We start from the raw sequence: 25,443 nt of genomic DNA on the forward strand, positions 1-25,443 counted from the left end.
AATATACAGAGTTACTGCAAAAACGGAAGTTCAAACACAAAAAATTTAAGATGGCTGTGCGCTTGTTTCTCTGGTGCATAAGGTCTATAGTAACCGAAACTTCTAATGACATGCAGTGACTTTAACAATGGCGAGTGTTATTTTTTCCATTCATTTCTACAAAAGGGATTTAAAAAAATAAAAAAATAAAAAATTGTTGTTAATGCGTTATAAGGCATGAACCAAACCAGCGAGCTATGAGCAGGCCCGCATTAACCTGCCGTTAGGCCCTGGGGCTGAGAGGTTTTGTAGGCCCACAATAAAAAAAAAAGTCTAATGATCACGTTTGTCTATACAACAAAAGCAGAAATAAGTTTCTCTCCCCGAGATAAACTTATTTCCTAACGAAAACAGTATTCCATAAAAAAATCCACAACAACAGCAATGTAAAACCTCCACAGCACAGGCTACTGGAAAGCAGTAAATAGTCTAGTTTTAGTCGACGAAATACAATAAGATTTTAGTCGACTAAATTTAAAGTAGATTTAGTCGACTAAAACCGAATGGGTTTAGTGAAATTCTATGCATTCATTTAGAATTTCTCTAAAATTTCCAAACCCATTATATATTCCCGTAGAAAACATCTATTAACCTGTTAATATGAATAATTTTAAAAGTTTGAACATGCAATACTGTACAGACGCAGATTTAGAGCGGTGACATAACATAATATCTTAAAATTAAATAAAAACACTTCTTCTCCAAAAGTAGAACAGTCTTTTTTTTCTTCAATTAATGATTATGCAGTCTTTAACTTACATACATCATTCTTTATTCTTTCAAGCAGACATATTTATTTGTATAATTTAAGTATAATTAATCCATATTAAAGCTATTAAAGAGCAGTGAATGCTTTTCTCTTTTTATTTTGTTGTTTGATTAATATTAAGTGCACAGACGGCATTAGGTTTATTACGCACTGTCACTTTAAGACCGAGTGCGAAGATCCAATGACACTGATGCACATCCAATATTCTCACAACTGTACATTCATTCTGTAAAACATAACCGACTGTGTTTACGTGAATACTCTCTAAAACGGACATTTAGACATAATGTTGTGTGTATTTGTCCATTCAGACGCGAAAGAGAGCTCAATTCAGTCCTCGCGCGCTGTCTGTCTATATGTGCAGGGCTGCACGCTTCGGGTCGGGACCATATCGTCTCGTTTTCGTCTGTGAAAAAAAATTGTTGACGAAAATAATTACGCAAATTATTCGTCAACGAAATTAACACTGCCCGCCTGTTTGCTTGTCCTCTCCACTGTTCATCGATCGGTGCTCCGCTTAATGAGCTCGACTCACCTTCATTTGCAGGTTTAAAAAATCCTGTTAGCTTTGGAATCTTTTTTAACAATTCCTTCTCACTGTTTTCTTTCTGTCGCGATATTTTTCGTTTATGAGCACCACTCTCAAACTTTTTCTTCCTCAACATTTTGATAGCTATCATCAGCCTCTGTGACTAGCATTCATCAGCCTCTGTGACTAGCATAAATTTGAATAGACTACTATAGAAGATGACGCAACTGTTTCTCTACATTCTGATAGGCTGTCATATCATGCTTCCCACGTGGGTCACTTGTAAATTGGATCAATCAGCAGCCAAAAACATGAATATCAAGTGATTGACAGAAAATTCGACAAATTACAAAACAATGTGATTTTTTTTTTGGCTTATGATAGGCCCCTTGTCTTCATAGGCCCTGGGGCTTCAGCCCCAGTAAGCCCGTGCATTAATGCGGGCCTGGCTATGAGGTGAATCATAACAAAACAAACTTTGATTTGAAGCAAAAAGTATTTGAAAATCAGAAAAAAAATACGAAGGTACAAGGCTTTAGTGAGGGAAAGAACTACAATCCCATGAAGCATTAGGATCATAATCAAATTAAAAACAGTGTAGAAATATAAAAATACTAATTTAAAAATGTTGATTATATCTATAGAAATGTAAGTTTATTGCAAAATATGCATACACATACAACTATTTAAGTATTCTGAGAGTGTAGGGAGACTTGGTCATTTGCAGTGCTTCATGGGAGTGGGTGGAGCTAATGAGCTCTTTTGGCATGGTTTGCTTGTTTTGACTCTGATTGGTGACATTTGGTGTACAGCATCATGGGTAATGTAGTTTTTCACCACAAATTCCACTGCTAAACACGGTAATTTGAAAAATAAGTTAAAATAATACAGGCTCACGGCTTTAACAGAAGGAAATACCACCGATTAACAACCTCGTAGCTCACAGTGTAGGGATGTCTAAAAAGGTTTCTTAGATATCATTAATACTAAGTTTTTACTTCCGGAACCCAACTGTTGAACTCTATCGCGCATTGTACTTTCTCTCATTCATAAGTAATATAACTGCACCATCTTTGCTTGTAGCCTTGTCACATCTGATGTGGATAGACAAATTGCTTTTTGCTTGTGTCTTATCTCAATCGAAATCTGTTCCCAGCTGTCTTTCCTCAGGTTCCTTCCTGTCCAGGAAGTAAATACTGCAATCCTGACAACATATAGCACTTAACTTTACTGCACTGTGTGTCACGCTACACATAATTACTAATGCTTTGATACCCCAGCACTGGATTGCACTTCCTGAACGTTTTGAATCAGTCCGGCCTGTAACGAGTCACGACACACCATGAACGAATTAGGGGCGCCACTCATAACACAAATGACGCACAAGTGGTGATTCGCTGGTGGAATTTTGAATAAAAATGTCACATCAGCTATGAATTCATTTGGCAAAATGACTAGGCTAGACATAACAAGATCACCTTACTTCTATGTGGTGTACAGTGTGGTTTTACTTGAACACCCAAACAAACAGCACTTTGTTTCTTATTTGGAAAGAAAGCCAAACATAATTTCAGACGCTGAACATCTGACGACCTCCTTCTGTCATAACAACACAATTAAATCAGGCCTGTAAATTGCTCTCAGGATTACTGTGGAACATTCTAGACAAACAGAAATGGAGAAAAGCGAGACGTCGAAACAATGCGTTACAAACATTTTTTATGGAATTGTTATGGCCTGTTAGAGCAAACAATTAATTCCAGTTCCAATGTAATAAAAGAGCCCTGGATCAGAATATAAACATCTCTCAAAGTTAAACCAGATGCGGAGTGCAGTCGGGATTCGGGAGAGCCTTTCAAAGAGGGGGAAAAACAAGTGAGCTTTTCAGACAGGAAAATGAGTCAATAACCCCTATATTTCTCACTACTGCCACTGTTAGTTAAGGGGCCGCCTCATAGACAGAGGGCTAATCCTTCCAAGACCATGTTGTATAATGGGGAAAAAGCTAAAGAATTCTTAGAAAGACTATTGAGAGTAAATTCTTTGGATTCACAATAACACAACTGAGTGATGATAACAAGAGATAAATTCAAGGGCCACTGGGGGCCTCAAGCTGAGAGACCTGCAATGTCCTGACATCTGGAATTTTCTTTTTTAAATATTAAAAATTTCCCTATGAAATATTAGAAATAACTTTTTTATTTTACTTTTATTTCTATATTATCAATTGCAAACCGTAATATATTTATTATTATTTATCTAATATCAAATTATTATTATAAAATTGATTTATTGTTTTATAAATTTCTCAAATGGAATGACATGATCGGCTCCCAAAATCTTGAACATGAATCATCAAGACCAGGGTTATTATAGTTTACTGAACCATTTATAAAACCTAATACCATTTATTTAAAAAAAAAAAAACATTATTTGTTGCTTGAAATAAAAACATTTTTTGAAAAATATTTTGTTTCAGCTAGTAGCCAAGGCAACATTTCTCATTTTCATTTAGTTTAAATGAAAATGAGATAAAAAAAATAAAACAAAAATAAAAAAGTCCGAATTGCGAGAGATAAACTCTCAAGTATGAGGAAAAAGTCAGAATTGCGACAAATAAACTCTCAATTGCTAGTTATAATGTCAGAATTGTGAGAGATAAACTTGTTAGAAAAAAAGTTCTATATACTCACAATTACCGTTTTTATTTTCTATTAAGTAGGGGAAACAAGCTTATTTTAGTACTTAAAGTTAAAGTAAATGAAAATGAGAAATGTTTGTTTTTTTCACTTGTTTCGTGGCAGAAACAAGCTTCCAAAAACATAAAGCTAAAATAAAAAATGAATAAAAACTATATAGGCATACTTTTAAGGAAAAAACTCATAAATTACTAAATTACTAAAACAAACTTAAATTCAAATGAAAACGAAAAATCTAAAAACAAAAACTAATTCAAAACATGAAGAAAAATATAACTCAAGGATACTAAAATAACACTGATCAAGAATCATGAGAATCATATTGACAACATTAATTTTGTGTTTTAATAAAAAACGTAAGTAAACAATACAAAAATATGCAATTGAATAAATTGGATTTTACAGTATATATTCAGATACTGCAAAAGGTCTCTATTTACAAGAAGGTACAAGAAAGGTTACACATGGAACAAACTAGTAGCTACAATGTTGATTTACACAAATATCGCCAATACGTCAGTCTCTTTTTCAAATCACAATACGATTTACTGGGAATTAAACAAAACACCTTTTAAATTTCTTCGTATGACTATTTAAGTATACAACAAGGTCAAGTGATACAAACTCAGACACACACAAAATGACAAAAACACAACCCTGCAATGTGAAAACCATTAAAACAGTAGAATGTACTGTACATTCTTTGACTGTCCCAGCGTCCTCGTAAATACTGCAGCCATCAGACTGTAGCTGGTAATTTCATTGCTTGGTGGGTGGCTCAGTTTGGCCTTCACTTCAGCGAAACATGGCCTGGAAGTGTTGCTGTTTTGGCTGAGTAATCCCTCGAATACAAACACTACACGCATAACACTTTATCTCAATTAGTCTCTCCCATGCCCATAAGAATTTCAACCGTGTGTCCACATAGACTTTGCAGAGAGGCACATTTTTGGGAAAGCTGTACTTAGGAATGCGCAAGAAGATGATTCCATGGTTTTTGGGCATCGTTTTTGCTAGTGTGTTTTTTGCTTATAGAAAAGAGAACAAAAAGATGGCTGACAATGGCTGAAAATCATGGGAATTAATATATAATATAAATTAAATAAAACAAAAAATAATATAAAACATTAAATGTTAGAGAAATTTTCTAAAATACTTAATTGGCAAGAAATAGCTCTTTGTGAATGTATATATATATATATATATCATGCAGTTCTGACATGTACAAGAAAACTGAAGCAAAACCCACAATAAATACCTTGATAAAGGCAGCTGAACTATACGTATATATGGTGTCTCAAACGTGTTAACACATAAATAACAGACTTCATTATTTTTCTCCAATAAATAGTAGCTTGTAGTATATTTACAATATACACACTGTCAATTCATCAGATCAATTCTCCTGTTAAAACCACACATTTCCTTTAAATATGAATTGCATGCGTATAAAATACTAGTAGTGGTTCTTTGGTACAGAGGACCGTGTTGTGAGACTATATGGTTTCAAACAGGTTCTCTCACGTCTTATGTGCCATCATCATATGTACATGGAGCGGAACTTCTCTTGACATCCTCAGAAGAGTGAATTTTCCTCACTTCCTTCATTACCTGTAAGACAGAACATAAGTTCAAAATGAGTTCAGCAAGTCCATTGTGGAAATATCGTAATGGTCAAGTAATTCCAGTTGTGTGAAAACGTACTTCTACAGTGTCCGTAGTGGCGGACCCCTATGGATCGACCCAAAAAGCAGGTAGCCCTACGCAGGTGGCAGGCGCTTGGGTAGGTAATGTTGTCATTGCCGCAGATGGTTTGCTCAGTGACCATGGGCATCGGGCAGGGCGCAGTGCGGCACATGACACAGTGGGCGCTGTTGGTCTGGTCCGTCACACAGGTATGTGTACCAGGACATACGACATTTGAGCAGGATTCTGAAAGAATGGTGCCAAGGGTCAAGATAACGATGAAAAAACATAAAATACACAGGTCCCATGTAGAATACTTTGACATGAAAGTGTACACTGTAAAAAAGTTTTTTCATGATTTTCTATCACAAATTTTCTCTTTAGATAATTAATGTGCAGATAACATAATATTTTGAGTTTGTGTTGATTAAACCAATCTCCTTTGTATTAACTCTTTTTTTTTTATTTCAATGAACTAAAAATTAAGGCAACCAGGTTACTTCATTTTTTAAGTTAAACCAACAATTTCTTTTACATAAGCCGCATTTCCATTACAGATTTGCGCAAAACTTTTGCGAGATTTTCTAAATGTTGATAGAAAACTATTACGAAATGGCGCGCGTTTCCATTAACTGATGTAATGCGACTAAAACGTAATTTTTTCCTCTCGTGATAAGTCATTCCAAAAATCATGGCAATGGGATGTTGCTAGTTTCATGTATATTCCAGCCACCGCACCAGCCATTGTTTTTAATCGAAGGAGACGCAGGCGTGTTATCCAAGCATTAATGGCAATGAAAGACCCTCATACTTGAGAGCGCCACGAATGAGATGTTTCTGGGTGTTTCTCCCTCATATCTGCTTCGAGGTCTTAATTAATAGTGACATTTCTGTGTTGTTAAGAATCCAGTATTCCCATAATTCTTTTGTCTTTTATGAGTTTAATAAAGAACTCTGTCTCATCTTCTGTCCAAACATACCGCGCCATCTTTAAAGAATGATCACGTGACTTTTGAATAAGGCAGGTGACCTGCTGTAAATGCGATATGTGGGACTTTTGCGAAAGTGACGTGTTTCCATTGGCCATATTTTCAATTTGCAATTTCAATTTGCGCAATTTGAAGGGTAAAGGAAACGCGGCTTGTGTAAGAGTCTTTCATTTTAAGTACAATTAAGTGGCCTTTCACTTCATTAATTTATATTATCTGAAAGTACACTAGAAGTGCACATTCAATACTATTAAGCACACTTCTTTTTCACTAAGGCCTGGTTAATACATATGGTAAATTTTGAGTGATAATCTAACTATGAAGCTTTTCCTTCAGTCTGAAAAACATCTAAGCAAAATGATGGACTCTGCATGTGGAAGCTGAAAAGCAGCAGCGTACTTTTGCAATCCCCCTGGTACATAATCTCCAGGTCAGGGTGACCTCTGCAGCGAGCCATCAGGAGTGCGCACTCGTCTATGTACGAGTTCCCATCGCTCCCACACACGGCATGTTTAGTGGAGATGTTGGAACAGTCCGGAGAGCACACGCACTGGGGACGTCCAGACTTCATCCTGCACACCTTTCCAGGGCCACAGTTGACCCCCTCACAGTTCTCTGTAAAAGAAGGGGGATAAAGTGGGAAAAAGCTGATTATAAGTAACCCTATAGGATTTATTTCAATATTGAAAAGTGTTTGTTTCAAACTTGTAATTTAGAAGTGTGTTTATTACCTCCTTTTATGCAGGGCTATGAAGCACTGTTAGCACTGCTTTAGCAGTGTTAACCCCGCATTGCACACTACAGAACATGTGTAGTGTGAAACAATGCGTCTTAGAACGTTACGACTAGATGCTTAGCAACTGACAACCAATCGCGTGCCTCATATTCACTCATATTCAGCGTTTGATGGGAGAGATTTCAAACGGCGATGGGAAATTTTTCAATTGAAGTGAAGATGAGACTGTTTCATTCTTGCCTTTACATTCAGAAAAAAACTTTGACAGTACAGTCGGTGATGTGTAATATGAGGATGTGCAATGCTAGTGCAGGTCACATGTGACGTTCATCCAATCAATGACACTGACACAGCAGGGTTTAGAAATGTACAGTGTGAAATGTCAGCTTATGAATACCCAGGATTGTTTACCCTGGGTAAAGTATGAGCAGTGTGAAAGCAAGATAACACAGGACTCCATTAACCTGGGGTTCAGAATGACCCAGAGTTAACTATTTAAAGTGTGAAAAGCTCATCCATTGACATGTTTTTCAAAAAATGTCCATTCTTCATTCTTCCACACTTTGAAATGGATTCAGCTTCTGGTTCCCATTCCTACAAGTTCTTTAATATCCTGTTGCTCCCCTTCCCTGTGAAGCCAACTAAATCATTCAAGGCCGAATCAGATACCTCCACCTCCACTGGAAATCCCAGCATAACCCTGTTATGTTTCCTCAAGATCCGCAGGCAGTCACACATAATTTACGAACGGCCTTGTCTGCCCCTAAAAACAAATCTAAGGAAATGCGCCGGACAGACACTAAGCGTGAGTTGAGCTTTCAGGAATGCTTTGAAGCGTTTGACATTGAGAACACACTGGGGAGGTCACACAGTAGGGTCCGCTAGTCCATATAGTTTTATGATAATGGAAAGCAAACACCATGGAATAAACAATATAACAGACTTTCACTTCCAGTCTATCTTTCCCCCCAAGTGTCTAATGATGCTGATTGTGTTTGAGGCTTATGAGGACCAGACCTCTCCAGCATGTGGCACACATTTTTCTTTGCGGTGTGCTAGAATTCAGACATCTCTGAGAGGAAAAGGCAAAACAAGCCTGCTTTCCAATAAGAATTGGGAAAGACTGAATGCTGAGAGAGGGAGGAGGGGGGAGGGGGTTATATCTGCTATTGTGTCAAACAATTTATTTATTTTATGCATAATGACAAATATAGCTGACTTCCCTATGAGAGAAAAAATAGTCAATAGAGATCCTTTTTTGAAATAGCCAAGAGCCTTTACTTTAAGGGTACGCTTACATGACAACGATATGCTTAAAATGGAGAAGTTTTTCCTTTGAGTGTACCGTGTACAGACGACACCATTGTCAAAACGATCCCCATTCACACGGATCCGCGAAAACGACTAAAAACACTGTATTCTGCTGCCAGGCCATTAGATGGCGATGAAACACTATAGACTGAACACGTAATACACGTGCATGACGTCATCGTCTTCAGACATTTGCGTTTTGGTTGTTTACTCAGAGACCGTTTTCAAAAACTTGCACTTTGAAACCTGTTTTTAAAAAGTTTGCATTTTCAGCCACCCAAAACGCTGTTCTCGTGTGGGATGTGTAAATGAACGGCCAACATCCGTCAAATATTTTACGTTTTTAGTTGAAAACAGTGTAGTATAAACAGTCCCTCATTCACAGTCATGAGCCACAAGTTGCTACTTGCTATTGCTAATCGGAATTAGGTCGTATTAAGGTGCGGTCAAATTTACTGTTCTGTGAATTTTTGTGGGCAAATTCCAATCATTTCTATAGGAATCCACATGATCTTGAATTTCGATTTGCAAGTAGGTTGTATTAAGGTTTCCTAATAGAGTTTGCAATGGGTTGCTCAAGTTGCTCAACCAATCTGGGGTGCGTTTTCCGAACAACGACGTAACTTGCATACTAGAGCACGTTCGCACATGCACACTATTAAAAAACGATGCTTTAAATCTCTTGACAAACTAAAATACGTAAATTACATTTGTATTTATTTAACCTTTATTTAACCAGGAATAGTCCCATTGAGTTACAGTAACTCTTCTCCCAGGGAGTCCTGTATGTGTTCTAAATAAAAGATATAGATTGTACTGAATGTCAGCTTGCTTATTTGACTTAAGATAAGGATTTATTGAGTCCACGTCATGTAAACAAGAAACTATGCTCCTAAACACAGGTCGAGAGCTGTCGTTCCAACCACACAACTTTGCGATGCTGTTTGCGAATATTCGTTGGAACGATGGTTTCGGGAAACACCGAATATGACTATTGAGCTATGCTGATAACGACGGAACTTGCGTGGCTAACGATGCTTTTGGGAAATGCACCCCTGCTTGGTTTGGTTTTTGCCCCAAAATGTTTGCTAACATTATCGCACCTTCAGTGGGAAGGTCATTCTCATTCTAGAGAGCATTTGATTGGACGAAATAAATGAGTGCAGGATGAGTGATCAATTTTTTTTGGTCTGTTTTTCTGGATGACTATAAATTTTAAATGTGCTTATCTGCTAAAAGTGAATTTTAAGAGTACACTATTATACAGATGACCTCAAACTGATAGATATGGACTAAAAACCACAAAACTACAATTTTGAGCACGATTATGGGCTTGCTGGGCTGAGGAAATTCATTAAAATAACCATGTCGGCTAACTTGTTTACTCCAGTGATAACTGTCTGTATTTAAAATGTCTGATGATAGTAGAGTTTTGGAGCCCTTATGTGAACCTACGTACCTGGCCAAGGCTACCAGTAGTGAACTCTTTCCACAACAGCCGGAGAAAGTTAAACAAAACATCTGGTGTAGATCCACGCTTTTTAAACTTGCTGAAGAATTGCATTTGCAAATAAAACTCTCCAAACCAAGATTTTGCCTACAATACTAGATTTTATCTCCTCAGCAAAAATGGTTTCAGCCCTAATTTGCAAACAAGGAATGTTCTCTTATGTGTGTAGAAGGCTTAAAATGGTAGTAACCAGTTCAAGAGGGCTTCAGCACAGAGACTCTTACTGATATCAACAAGTTGGAACATTACAGTGGGACAACCCAGTCTACCTGCTGAGAACAGAGGGTAAATACGAGTCTGTACCTTTACACGGCTTACAGGAAACTATTCCCAGGAATCCCAGCAGGCTGACTTCATTAATGGGTAGACTGGTATTGGACCAGGCAGTGTCCAGACGGCCAGCAGCACAGCACTCTTCCCTGCTCACACCCCTCATGAGCACCATGTCACAGCGGTGCTCCGGACCCTGCTGCAGCCAGCACATTCCCGCTAGACACACAAACACACAATGAAAACATATATAATCCATCTCAGGGACAATGGCAACAATACAAACCTATATCAGAGATGTATTTTCTCCATTCCTTCTCACTTGTACATATGAAAAGTAGCCTATTTTTATGCCTAAAATAAAGATGACCTCAGATGTGTCATATTGTTGGCCAATAAAATATGTCACGCGAAATATCTTGTATGTAAAAAATTACATGACATTTTATATGGGCTTAAATAGGCTTTTATTCAACTATAATTATTTTTTCAGAATAAATACAACTTTTATATTTCCGTTTTATGGCTCAAATGTTGTGTCTGAAAATAGCCTAGCTGGTTAACGTATGTCACCCAATTAAGTTGAATAAAGTATGCAATAAATGGAATACCTGTGCAATACATCCTAGGTAATTAATAATAATAATTCATTACATTTATATAGCGCTTTTCTAGGCACTCAAAGCGCTTCACATGGAAGGGGGAATCTCCTCAACCACCACCAATGTACATTTCCGTTCATTTGCATTATTAACATATTATGTGTAATCAATGTATATAAAATGTATATATATAGGCCTATATATATATGTCTTTTTTTTTACAGTGTTTTCAAATATTTCAATAACCACAAAAGTTTTAGATTACATGCACTCAAGAACAGAAATCGCCTTTGCTTGACGAGGTAACCATGACAACAGCTGTGCGATCGCGGAACATTTGAACGAAAACTTCGTTATTCAGTATAGTAGATTTGTATTTGTTATAGATTCATCTTTAAAACGATTTACTTTAAAAATCCATTAAAAGTATGCTTATTACAAACGTAGCTAGTAGACTATAACAAAATGTGTTAATATATCTTGATTAACGTTAGTGCATTGACATCTAAACTTCTGAAGACTATCACGAAAAGCGAAATATAACATTAGTCAAATGCGTTATCTTTCACTTACCGTTCGTTCGATGTTCTCCAAGTATTTCACAAACTGAAATAAGTATCACACAGTGTAGAACAGCCAAAAAGTTCATGATGCTGCTGAATACTTTACACAGATGTTTGAACCAGCGGCTTTCCTTACAAGTATCAGATTGATAAAAAAAAGTCTACAGAGCCTTTAACTTGGGTTGTTTCCACTCGGTTTCGTGAATGGACTTGTTGTAAATGATTGTGGTCCGCCTCTGTATAAATATTTTGCCCGAGTAAATTATGCTTCTGGGATGGGCGATAATTCCAGCCAGTTACGTTGCTGATGCCGTTGTGTACTTGAGTCAGTTCTCGGATATGAGGCTGAAAAACTCCCACACTTCATCTCAGTCCGTCTGAACTCAGTTAACGTTAACCAAGAAATTTATCATGATATCTTCAATGGCAAATTATGCAGATGCATGTAAGTCTATGCACAAAGGTTTATTTTAAAAATTTAACCCACGTTTGGCTTTCAAAAAAATTATTTGATTTAAGAAAAATAAAACTTTTAACATATTAACCATATATTGGCCAGGAAAAAAATATATATTTTATTATATAAATATGTAAATAAACCAATATAACATTGCCCGTGAATAGAAAAAAATACCCTCGTCCTGAGAACAAAGATCAACCTTTCAGTTCAAATCTACCTCAATTGAATAGCTGAATCTTGTCTGACCAAAATACAAAACCACTGCTAGAGAAAAAGACAGTTTGTGTAACTGCTGTTTGAATTGAAACCGGTAGCACTTTATTTTACAGTCCTGTTCCCCATGTACTTACTATGTACTTATTATAGTTATTACAATAACTGGGTAATAACTATAGGTTCTAACCCTAAACCTACCCCTAACCCATGTAGTTACCTTATATTACCCAGTACTTTCTTATGTAAGTACACTGTACTAAATACACATAAGTACACGTACTGTAAAACAAAGTGCAACCTCAAAACCTCATAGTTATTGAGATGTAGCCCTTGTAAGTTGTAACCTCCTCATGTGACAACTAGCCCTGGGTATTTATAGCAGAACTAATAAATAACAAAAATATATACATTTGTAATGTGCAAAATGTTTCAAAACGCAGTCTGTGTGTAATGGTCTTGATCTGTTTTAGTTTCGCTTTTCATTCTGTTTCTGTATGCCAGTGTTTCCTGTCATTATTAGTTACCTTGGTTGCTGATTTGTGTTTCACATCTGTTCGCTGTTTCATTGATTACTCCCTGTGTATTTAAACCCTGAGTTTTCCTTAGTTCCATGTTGAGTATTATTGTTATGTTATTTGTTTGGTATATGCTCTCGCTCTTTTGGTAAATAAAAGTCTTATAGTCATTAATTCCATGTCCCGCTTTTTTGTCCTTGGATTACACTGCGGCCCATAACAGAATACTGGACCAAGACCAGATTAAAGTGGCAAAAAACAATGGACTTACCTGAAGTCTGTTTACTCTGCCAGGAGCAGGGAGATCGCTCACTTGAGGACCACACAAGGGACTTATAAGAACTGGCTGTGAACTGTCTTTGAGAGAAATTTGTGGCGTTTGTGGAGTGGGTGCTCGTGAAAAACGGATCAGTATCTACCATCTTCCACACTTAGGAGGGTATCACCACCCCCACTTCGGATCCAGAGCCCAGCCAGCCGCCTCCCAAAAAATGCACGGAGCCTATGCCAGAGCCCACCGCAGATAAAGAGTCCCACCCAGCTCCAAGTCTCCTGCATCTCCGCTAGTCCCGTCCAGCTCCAAGTCTCCAAGTCTCCTGTGTCTCTGCTGGTCTTGCCCAGCTCCGCGTCCCCTGTGTCTCCAAAGATCCCGACAAGCCTCCCTCTCCCACCTCCTCTACCTATTATAGTCAGTTCCCCAGCCCTGCTCTGCTGTTTCCCTTCAGTCCCTCGGCTTCTTCTCTGGGTGGATCTGCCTTGGGTCTTCCAGTCTCCAGCTCCGCCTTGGCAAGAAGATCCCCTGGCTCTGCCTCCAGCCGCCGAGCCAGTCACTCCACCTCGGTTTGTCGACCAGTCGGCTCCACCTTGGCTCCTCCCTCCCACGACTCTACCTGGGACCATCGTCCTTACAGCTCCACTGGGCTCCGCCTTGGTCAGATGACGCTCTGCCTGCATTACGGACTTCCAGGCATTCAGCTGCGCTTTGTCCCTTTACCCCTTCAGCTCCGTGGGGCGCCGCCTTCAATCCGCTCCTCGTCCGGCTCCGCCTTAGTCCTCGGGCAACCTGGCTCCGCCTCGGTCTCCAGATCCATCGGCTCAGTCTCAGTCTGTCATGCCCCTGGATCCGCCTGCCAATTATCCACCATGGCTCCTCCATCTCTCAACTCCACCAGGGCCTTCGTCCTGTCTGCGCTCTAGGTCTCCCTCTTGCCTTCATCTCCTCCCTGGCTCCTGCCACCATCATCGCCACCCTGGTTTCTCCCGCCGTCATATCCTCCTGCATCCTACCTGGTGCCAGCCCCTCATCCTCCTCCAAAGCCCCCTCCCACCCTCCTAAATTGGACTAACAGTCTCTTTCTGTTTTCTCTTGCTCTTCGTGGTAATTAAAAAGTTGTATAGTCATTCATTCTGTATCTCGCTTCTTTTTCCTTGGATTATACACAGCAGCCTGTAACACTGTTGTCACCTGACTTTAATTTTAATTGCAATACTATATGTAATATTTGTACAAAAATAATCTGCAGGACTATTTAAATGACCTGCAAAATAATGTAATCCACGATATTTTTTACTTTATAGATTAATATTCAGCATGAGCATAAGTTCTCAGGAATGCTTTTATTGCTAAAAAAGCACTGTTTGCTAAATGCATAAATGTTAAATAAATAAATAAATTAAAAAATAAAATCTTAATCTTGAATAATAATTATAAAAAAAATTAATTTAAAAATGTATTGTTAGAGTGAATACTTTTAAAACTGGCAATTTCTGTCAATACAACAAAGGTAATTTGATACATAATCAAAATTATGCTTCTTGTCAACACATTCTCATCCCAAGGCGTCATCTAACTGACACTTTTGACCATGCGTCAACATGCCGACACACATGGTACCCCTTAAGCGTCAATATGAGACGCTCATCCTCGGGCGTCATCTAACTGACACTTTTGACCATGCGTCTAAATCCGACGCACATGGCACCCTTTAGCTAGCCTGGTTCTACCAGACTCTCGTACATTTCATTTGTACAGAGAGTCTGGCCTCGCTCCATTGAGAAACGTTTACTTCCTTGTAGGCGGGTTCTCTGTTAAAGTTCAAAACTATTGGATCTGCCCAGCGTCACTCAGGATCTGCCATAGCCAATCGCTAACGTGTGGTCGTGACGTATGTCATGCGCCGAACCCGGCTGGAAACAACAAGTCCGAATTCCATATTCATAAATCTAAATATCTAAATGCTAAACCTCTCTTTCTTATATTTGTGAAAGAATTTTAAAAATACCTCTTTTCAATTAAGTTGTCTGAGAACAAAAAAAGCCTTAAAAACATTATCTGTTTGTAATTATTTTCCTTTTTTCAGTGTCATGTAATTCTCTTAACTTGTTCATGTTTATTTTATATTATCCCCCTACTGTTTTATTTTTGTTTTGTTTTTATTATTATTTTTTGTTTGTTTTTGTATTATGTTTTCTGTTATTACTTGTGTATTGTTTTAAGCAATAAAAAAAAACAAGTCCGAATGATCAGAGGATTATGTTTAGAATAAGATGTCTGTCAACGAGAGCTGCATGTTTTGTTCATCGAATTTAAGAGTTCAAGGAACAATTCTAAATTCTAAATGTATATTTGACACTAAGGACAGTGATGTATTCAGTCAACTGTCGAAGCTGGGTGTAATCATTAACACTACGCCGCTGCGGTCGTTTCGGATCTGCCGCAAATGCTGTACAGTGATCATCGTGCACGCCGAGCTGCCCAGCACCAACTCCTAACCTTTCTGCCTCCCTCACTTGGTCCTCCATTAGTGCAACAAGAGGAGACGACAACAACTATCGGCTTTGCATCCTATCGTTCGCCTTAGCTAACTCATTCACCACTAGCGGAGTGAGCTGGAAAATTAAACTTTTCCCGAACCCCGTGGGGAGGAGGGCCACAACATCATGGCCACCAACAACACTTAGCAAACATTGATCTTGCTCCGGCTTCAACTTCTGGATATTCGGCAGTTTTGCAACAACGGACCGAATAGATTTTCTCACGTCTTTCTCCGCTGCCATTACTGAACTCCAACTCAAACTGACGCGCTACATCAACGTCATCGTTCTCAGCCACTCCCTCTGTTCGCTGATTGGACCGGTAAAAAAATTATTTCTGGAAACCAAAGTCTACAGCACAATCCCAGACGTAGTACTGAAGGAAAATAAAATTGAGCGGAAGTGCGTAGGAGGGCGGAGCCAGGCTACCCTTTAGCGTCAGTTATGCTGGGTACACACCAAAAGATTTTTTACATCTTATAAGATTTTCAAAACATGATAGACCACAAACATGAGGACAAAAAATCCTAGATGTAAGCGTTTTGCTCCTATAGTGTGTGGTGTGCCATAATGAGACAAAGACAGCACACCACACACGAACAGATTTTCAACCAGAGTCTCGACTGTGAACAAAGGAAATCTCACAAAATCTCGCGAGACTTCAGAATAAGCTTGGCGGACGATATGCAGGAAGAAATTGCGATGATAGTGTTTGGAATGATTTTCACAGAAAAACATTCGTGCTGTTGCCACAAATCAACAAGCTGATCCTCCATCTCTGCTGTCCACATCAATTTAACTTTTTGCAACACCATGACTGCGTTTGTTATGCTTCCGTCTTCCATCATCTCGCTTTCTGATTGGATCTTGTTTCGTTTCACGTGATAATCTCCAGAGCGTGCGCATGTTTGTCATCGGGGTTCCCCCCACACATCAGGATTTCTGATCGAATATTGAATATTTACGATTCGCGATCGCTGTTCTCTGACGTTCTTCCGAGCAGGTTCGGACACTCTTAACACACCTCACACCAAGGGAAAATCTGATAAGATAATCTGTAGAACCATCAAGATATTCGGGACATAGCTAGGATTGTCGGAAGGGGGAAAATCGGCCCAAAATCAGCCCGATTATCTTTTGGTGTGTACCCAGCATTAGATGACGCTTCCGTTATGGGTCGGTTTAGGTCTGAGGTCGGGTTAGGGTTAGACCACTAGGAGGCGCGTCTCATATTGACGCTTAAGGGGTACCATGTGCGTCGGCATGTTGACGCATGGTCAAAAGCGTCAGTTAGATGACGCCTTGGGGTGAGAATGGGCTGTTCTTGTATCCGCTGATGCTCTGAAATCTTAATTTAGCACCCTGTGTGAATCAATTGAAAAGGCAGTAAAATGTCAATTTTGTTTTGCAGAAGTCTGTGCAAAAAGGGACATAATCAGGGCTGAATTAGGCTTTATTCAACAGAATATTTTAGCTATTATACAGTTTAAATGACTGATAAGTGACACCTGTGCCCAGATTAATGGAGAAAAACAATCCTGTGCACGGCCACAAAACAAGATAAGCAGTGGGGCCTGGCAGCTGCATCCGCAGACTGTCACTTATCAGCACGTGACTTCCATTAAAATGTGGTTTGAAAGTCAGTGGATTGACCACTAAATAGATGAGACTTAGTATGTCTATGGGCCATTCAGCCATGTGGAAAACCACCGTCGGCCGAGCATGGAGCTCATTAAGATGTGCTCAAGTCAAGGAGTTCCTTGAGAGTGGAACACATGGTTCATATTGGCAACTTGGGTTCTGATGTGAACTCCCATAGTCATGCACTGGCATTCTTTCTTCATTGGCACACCCATCGCTGTGGTATGATATTGCATGCCAGCTAATATTTTGCAGGTCTTCCCATATGTCTTGATCCTCAATGGAGGGTCTTTGATCTTAGAGGGGGAGAAGAAAATAAAAGTATCAAATGAACTGTCTATATCTGTGTTTATAAAAATGAGGGTGTTCTGTTGATGTACAATAATTCTCAGCGAATGCTGACCTTGAGGTGGGTGGCCTAAAGGAAGCACTTACTCAAGGACTTTCTCACATGGTTTGGATCTACAGAAACTATTTGCTGTTCCCTTTCATGTCGGTCACTCCAACGTTCGTCAGAAATGGGATCTTCGCAGAGAGACCAATCTACTTCGAGAGAAACTAAACGAGCCAATGCACATTGGCATGCGATAATTGCGCCAGCTGCTTCTGTCACGCAGTGTGGGTATATAATGAGCAGTAGGTGCAAGGCATCTTTGCATTTCGCTTCGGAGCCGAGCTGATTCATGTTCTGTTCCAGCAGTCTTACTTCTAAAGAAGAGACAACTTTTCGAGTGTTCTTTTTGGAAAAAGCCCTCACCTTCGTGTTGCGTGTCACTGCCTACAGCAGGATCACCTCTGTTTTCACAGCTTTGAGGATGACGGTTCAATTGAGTGCCTCAGCGGATTGCACTATTTCCCGCTGTTGGCCACGGACATCCTCCTGTGCGCTTCAGCACTAGAGAGAGCAAGTTTTCCTAAAAGAGCTTACATGAGTGTGACATTCCACTCGTGTGTTTCTGGATGCGGTCGTTCCCTGTCCTCATGTGATGGCCACGATCACTGTCTCACATGCCTGAGCTTAAGCATGCTGAAACTGCGTTCGTGGGTGGTTCATGTTCTCTCAGGATAACATGACCACATCGGCACGTTGTTCGTCTTCCCTTTCTCGCAAGGGCTTGAGCGTTCAACACGCCGTGTGCCCTCGCGCTGCCGGTGCGCGGGTTGTCACGGCAACCCAGCGCAACGTGCGGTGCTCTAGATGCGCGGTCTAGACTCGAGTACCTCACACGAGATGGAGTCCCTTTGCCTATTCCCCGATCTATTTCCTCTTCTGGTTTGCCACCAGAAAAGGGCTACTTTGGCTAATAGCATTGGCGATCTGAGGATTACAGTGAGCGTTCCCCGACGAGACCACCTCCTTGGGCCCCTCACTCCTCTAGCGCATCGCAAGCATGTTGAGACTGTGTTCGTGGGTGGTTTTCTCATAAGGGCATAAGCGTTCAGCTCACCGTGTGTCGTCGAGTTTGACGGCCACGTTCACGGTCTTGCATGCCTGACAGCTTACTGATGGGATTGCCGGTCCTTCTCATGGGGGACCTAGCGTTTCATCCGGGGCTCCAGCTGAGGAAATATGTCGACCGCTGCATCGGAGAGAGGGCTGCTATACTTTGGAAATGATGATGCTGAGCTTCCCATTAGAGTGGTGTGCGCTCATTTTGAGTCAGATTCAGACTTGAAAGCCATGCTTTCCCGGGCTGCTCTGGGGGCGCAGCACCTTGCCCGCCTCCGTGCTGTTTTCCCGGATGTGCGTGAAGAACTTTGACAGTATGGAAGGATATTGGCGCCAATATGGCAAGCCAAACTTTTCAAATGCATCCGTCCCCAAGATTGGGTTGCAGCGATCGACCTGAAGGACGCGTACTTTCACGTCTCGATTCTTCCTCAACACAGACCCTTCCTGCACTTTGCTTTTGAGGGTCGGGCGTATCAGTACAAAGTCCTTCCCTTCGGGCACCTCAGCCTGTTGGGACTTCGGGTCAACTGGGACAAGAGCAAACTCTCCCCTGCGAAGAGGATATCTTTTCTCGGTATGGAGCTGGACTCGGTCAACCAGACAGTGCGCCTCACCGAGGAGTGGGCTACATAGGCCTCCTTTCATGCTGATTGGATAGATCATTGGAACGTGTTCCTCAAGAACTTTATTAATGAAACATAATTTAAAGTTTAACGTGTTGCCATGACAACATTATTCAAGATATCAAGAATCCTTTCACAGGTGTACATCTGCAGTGTCTTTGACATTATTCTGACGAAGTTTGAAACAAATCGGGTACAAATAATAGGGTAATTTCAAAGCATTAAGAAAGTGTCACACTTCCTACTGCCAACTGGTGGGACTATAACTTTGACTTACAATAGTGGCAGCCATGTGATTGGCCTCCTTCAAAATCAGTCAATGTATGCAGAAGTTATAACACACTTCCTGTTTCCCCTTTTCTGCCATAAATTTGTTGCCTCACCACGGCCAAACTGTTCAAGATATCAAAAATCCGCTCGCTATTTCGCATCCTCAATGTCTTGGCTTCATGCTAACTGAGTTTGGTGGCGATCAGAAGAATCCCCTATGAGGGCTATATCAAATTACATAAATACAGAGGTATATCAATACAGAGCATGCTTTATTTTCAAATAACCCATAATAGCTGAATTCCTGTTGGGCTGGCGTATGACTTCGAGTGCGAAAGTTTTTTGGCCACTGAGATCTATGAAGTTTACTGTAGGTGAAAATGGGTTCACTGCAGAGCCCCTCAAATACAACCATATAAAGTGGTGCACCACAGAGCCCCCCAACGACCCACCCCCCTCCCTTAATGTCAACTTGTGCCCGGCTCTAATAGCCGAAACAAACAACGTGTGTGCAAAATCTCAAGAGTTTTTGAGCATGTTAAGGGCATGTTCTAAAAAAAAAGTTTTTACCTAAGGAAAACAATAGGGCCCTTTACCCCTTAAGGCTTGGGCCCTATTAATAAATCAGCTCCATAGCAGATACAAAGTGATCAAGGGCTTAGGGCGTTCCATTTAAACCCATTGCAAGTAGTGGGCACTCGTGCAATGTTAGCAATGACTGAACATCTGAGTGAACGAGACGGAGGGAAGTTAGTGAGGGAAGTGCATAAAAAATTTTGACTTAAATGCAGGCCAAGTTGTCCGTGCACTGATGTGCAGAGAAAAAGTAAAAAAATATATATATATGAAGGAGAGAATGGTTGATTGCAGAAAGCCATGCTTGCGGATGTTCTGTTGCAGGTCTATGGCTGCATCCAAATCCGCATACTTCCCTAGTAGGTGAAGTATATGAATGTACAGTATATTTAGTAATGAAGTATGTCTGAATTCACAGTACTCATAAAAGAGTAGGTAAAAAGTACCCGGATGACTTATTATTTCCGGCGAGATTCTGAAGTGTGCATACGATGGACACCTTACTATCTCATGAAGCCATAAGAGAGGATTTGTGAATGGCAGTGAAGCAAGTCACATGATAATGGCAACATGGTGGATGTAGTACGTCCAGATTACATTAATACTATACACATTCATACAGAATGTACTTTTTTAGGGGTCAGGACTCAAAATAAGCACCTACTCAATAGAGTATGCAATTTCGGATGCATCCCATGACTCCTACCCGACTCCGTTTCCTTGCCCTATATCGGGGTTCCCCAAATCCAGCCCTGGAGGGCCACTGTCCTGCAGAGTTTAGCTCAAACCATGATCTAATTATCATGCTCTAAATATATACATATACACACACACACACACACACACACAGACATTAGTTTGTTAAAAAAGTAAATAAATAATAATAATACATTATTCAGTGGCTTTTGTCTAGAGAAGTTGGAGCATTTTTACATTTCTAATGTCAAGCCAAACTATAAAATTCACTATAGTATTTAGCATGCTAAATATCTGGACCTGTCTGAACCTCAGTTGGATGTACGCTCGTTTTCGCAAACCACAATGTTTATGAGCTGTGAAAACGAGTGCGAGAAGATGTCTGATTTTGATTTGTAATGATGAAAAACACACTGCGAGTCTGCGACATAGCCTAGGCTACAATGTTGGCACCACTTCGACAAAATCTGAAAATGGTCTGATCCTGGTGGGAGGGAAAGGAAAAAGCCCAGAATGTGAATTGTGAACTATGAATGTTTTTACAGTTGCCATACATTTATTCAGTGCTTGAAAAGACTGGATGATCATTATATTTTTGTCTGTAAAGGATAAAAATGATATATAGCTTAGCTACAGAAGTTAAAGCAATTTTGTTAAACAATCTAATATCAGAGAATTTTTTTTACATTATTGAAAAAAGTAATAATACACTTAATACTCCCCTGTTTCAACATTAAGTTAGTTTTTTCAACAAGATAGAAATGCTGTCTCTAAGCAACACAAAAATTTACAGCTTAAACATTTGATTTTATGATAACATAAGAATTTGGAGCATTTCTAATGTGTCAAGCCAAATGTAAAAAAATGCTAGAAAACAGGTTAAGAATTCATTATTTTCTATAGCTATTCTATAGCACATTTATACTATATATTATAGTATAAATAAAACTAAAGTCTAATAAAAAGTATTTAGTATTTATAAATAAAACTAAATACATATATATCTATATAGTTAAAACATTTATATTAAAAATAATAATACATTATTCAATGGCTCTAGTCTAGAGAAGTTGAAACATGTCTACATTAATCATGTCACACCAAACTTCACCATAAAATTCCCTAAAATTCACTTTCTTTAACAGTCTCAGTGGTACTGGTGATTGAAGCCACATTTTTTAGCAATGGTGTCCTCTACTGGTGGTTGTATGAAGCAAGATCGAATATTTCACTCTTGTAAAGACCAGGAATGATGAATTAGGCAATTGATTTGCTTATGACTTGTGATCAACAATGCTGCCTTGGATTTCATCAATACACCATTTCCTGATAAAGTAACACGGAAAAAAAATATGCATGCGCTTGTCACATTAATCCAATTTTCAGGAGTTGTTTATTATTTTATAGCCTTTGGTGTAGGTGTTCTTAGTTCTGTTTAACAATAAATAAATAAATTATGAAGATGCTTTGCTAACAGGATTAAACTGCATAATGCTGATAATAACGATGTTTGTGATTTGATTTAAGGGATTTTAACGGAACAAAATAAACACATGATTAATTTTGTTGCCTAATGAGATAAAAGCTTTGATTCACATCTATGATGCAGAATAAAAGCTCAACTGGAAACAGGTGCATATGCCTAATGCCACAGTGTGCCATTAAAAGTGCAATTTTGTCATAAACATTGTGCAGTAATCATCCACGAATAACAAAGGGAAGTAAAAATCCACATTTTAAGATGTCAGTATTGAAGTTTCCTTTAGTTTTCCTTTGTCTCACAAACACGTGATAGATCAATCAGTTAATTCCCTTCTCATGTGTGTTGCTGATGGAAAAATCTCCCAAAGAGGAAGTAGCCTGACTAATTTATTCACCCTCTAACACCTTGGCTCCTTCTTAATGGGCATTTCAAGTCCTTCCAGCTGTTCATTGATGGGTGAGTTAATATCTCTTAGCCGGCTACGCCATGGGGTACTGATCTTGCAGCAAAGGACGTGCTCTGATGGAAACACTAACTAAAAGGAGTGCGCGCAGCGCAATAGCAGGAAGCCTGGGAGTCTCAGGGCGATGGAAACCATCCTACACTGATGTCTACTCAGGCCTCTGCCAGTGAAGAGGACACAAACATCACACAGTTTGGTGTCGAATTGGCAAAGTAAACAATTAAGTGAGCATCTAAATGTAGAGGGTATTGACCCTAAAGCTCTGTCAGAAAAAAGAAATAGTCAAATAACAAAGATGGAAGGTGAGATATACAAAGACATTTTGTGGTCAATTTTCATTTTTTGGTGAACTATCCATTTAATTAAAATTTTCAATTGTTTGGGAATTGAGGATACTAACTGTTGCAGTTTTGCAAGTGGATATTTTCCCCCAATCTCACCTGATACAAGGGATGCTCAACGGTCTGTGGTCGTCGTTGTCTGATTCTCCTTTACATTTTCAATTGGAGACAGATCTGGACTGCAGGTAGCCAGTCTGGCACATCCACTCTGTGATGTAGAGTGTCCACAAAACCACTCTGTTTTAGCATGTGCAGAATGAGGCCTGGCATTGTCTTGCTTCCCAGGAAAGATGTCATCTTGATGGCAACTCTGTACAATCCCACACATTTGCACTGATGCACCACCATGACAGATTTTTGCTTTTGCACCGGTCGCTGATGAAAGTCTGGATGGTCCCTTTTATCTTTGGGACTGATAACTCAACGTCTTTTTCCCAAAAAACAAGCTGAAACGTGGACTCATCTGATCACAGCACCCATCTCCATGCCGGCGTGATGACTCCGATCCTCAACCAGATAGAACTGGATAAATATTCGGAATAGTCCAATCCAATGTGACTTCTGACCTGTAATGCTGCCTGAATCATAATCATACTGTTCGTTCGTTGCAGGACAACTGGCCCCCCAACTGAGCCTAGTTTCGCAGAAGTTTGGAAACATAGGTCGCTGGCTATACGCCAATGCCCAAATGCCAAAATATTGATAGTAAGGGGTAGTAAAATTCAATCAAAGTCACGCGTCAGTCATTTTTGACGGGTTTTTTCATATTTATGTCTATAACTCCGAAGCGAATTGAGATATTTTCACCAAATTTGGCACACACATGTATGGGCTCATTCTGAGGACACATGAAAATAATTGTGGGATTTTGCCTCTTGGTGGCGCTATAATAGAACAAAACATGAAATTCCCATTGACCTGAGGCTACATGCTGCGTGTCGGCGCAGCGCCACCTACTGGTCCGGAGATATGAAAAATGGCTTTTTTCGCTCATAACTTCTTAACGGTTTGTCCAAAAATCATAAAAGTGGTCTCGTTAGATTCAGGGCGTCATGCCGAGTCGCCTGATGTCCAATATTTCCCGGATCGGCCATTATGCCTGTCGGCCATTTTGAATTATCAAACATTCTGTCACCTGATGAAGTTTTGGTTGCTTGCCATTGTCGCCTTTGTCGGCTTAGGCTTTTGGCTTGCTTAGTTGAGGACACTTAATTTTCAACAATATTATTGATCTGCCTGCATTGATGACATCACTGTTTTCTCTCTGTATAGAAATAACTTTTTTACAACAGAATTGAACCATCATTGAATGAACTTAAGCTGGACTATGCCACTATTTTCTTCTAGATCTGCTGTACAGCCGAAACAATTGCATTATTTTCCTGTTATAACTGTAAAGCTGCTTTGAAACAATCTGTATTGGAAAAAAGTGTATTATAAATAAAGGTGACTTGACTTGACGCCCTACACAGACTGAGATTTCTCTGGATTCCCTTTCTTTAAGATTACGTATATGGTAAAATACTTCAATTCTTTGCAATCTTGCATTGGGAAATGTGACTTTTGAATTGTTTGACAATTGTCTAGCTTGACAATTTTCTAGTTGTGGCGAGCCATGACCCATTTTTGCTTGCAAAGACTGAGATGCTCCTTTTACCCTCACCAATTACCAGTTCATTCATACATTAGTGACTCGGACACTGTATGTAAGCTGTCGTATGAATAAGACATTTTGTGTGTCACATGTTTGTGACTGTGAAGGTAGTGGAAGAATGGATAATAGCCGGCTGAGTCTGGTATTGGAAAAATGATACAGATGATTGATGGGTTTAATACTGTATGTCCACATATTACCAGCTGTACAGTAGGTGGCACTGTTATGGCACTAGCACCTTCTATGACACTTGGCAAACTGAAATACTGTATGCTATTGGGACTGAAATGAGTGGGTGTAGGATGAGAGTGAGTCGTGATGTGTTGATCAAAACACTGGTCTACTGCAAAAGGTGCTAAAAATGCTATAGGGAGAGTGTTTCAACATAAGTGGAGAGGTCAAGAGAGCAAAGACAGTTAACAAATGCATTTTAGTTCTTGGCTGTAGTTTTTTATTAACTAAAATGTTGTTGTTTTTTACTTTTTAGCCAGACACTTTTAATGTGTGATTGATTAAATTGATTGAATAACTATGA

General features: G+C 39.5%; 1 protein-coding gene across 1 annotated transcript; it reads right to left on the reverse strand.

Moving 5' to 3' along the window:
* Nucleotides 1–4,367: 4,367 nt before the first annotated feature.
* fstl3 (follistatin-like 3 (secreted glycoprotein)) lies at nucleotides 4,368–11,839 on the reverse strand. The gene is made up of 5 exons (XM_056256445.1): nucleotides 11,714–11,839; nucleotides 10,572–10,757; nucleotides 7,111–7,326; nucleotides 5,741–5,968; nucleotides 4,368–5,647 (listed from the first exon to the last, which is right to left on the reverse strand). Exons 1-5 carry the CDS (start codon nucleotides 11,787–11,789, stop codon nucleotides 5,613–5,615), a joined length of 741 nt encoding a protein of 246 aa, XP_056112420.1. The 5' UTR covers nucleotides 11,790–11,839; the 3' UTR covers nucleotides 4,368–5,612.
* Nucleotides 11,840–25,443: the final 13,604 nt, after the last annotated feature.

The sequence above is a fragment of the Rhinichthys klamathensis genome, unplaced genomic scaffold (assembly GCF_029890125.1).
Source record: "Rhinichthys klamathensis goyatoka isolate OS25496 unplaced genomic scaffold, OSU_Roscu_1.1 h1tg000127l_1, whole genome shotgun sequence".
NCBI lineage: Eukaryota > Metazoa > Chordata > Actinopteri > Cypriniformes > Leuciscidae > Rhinichthys > Rhinichthys klamathensis.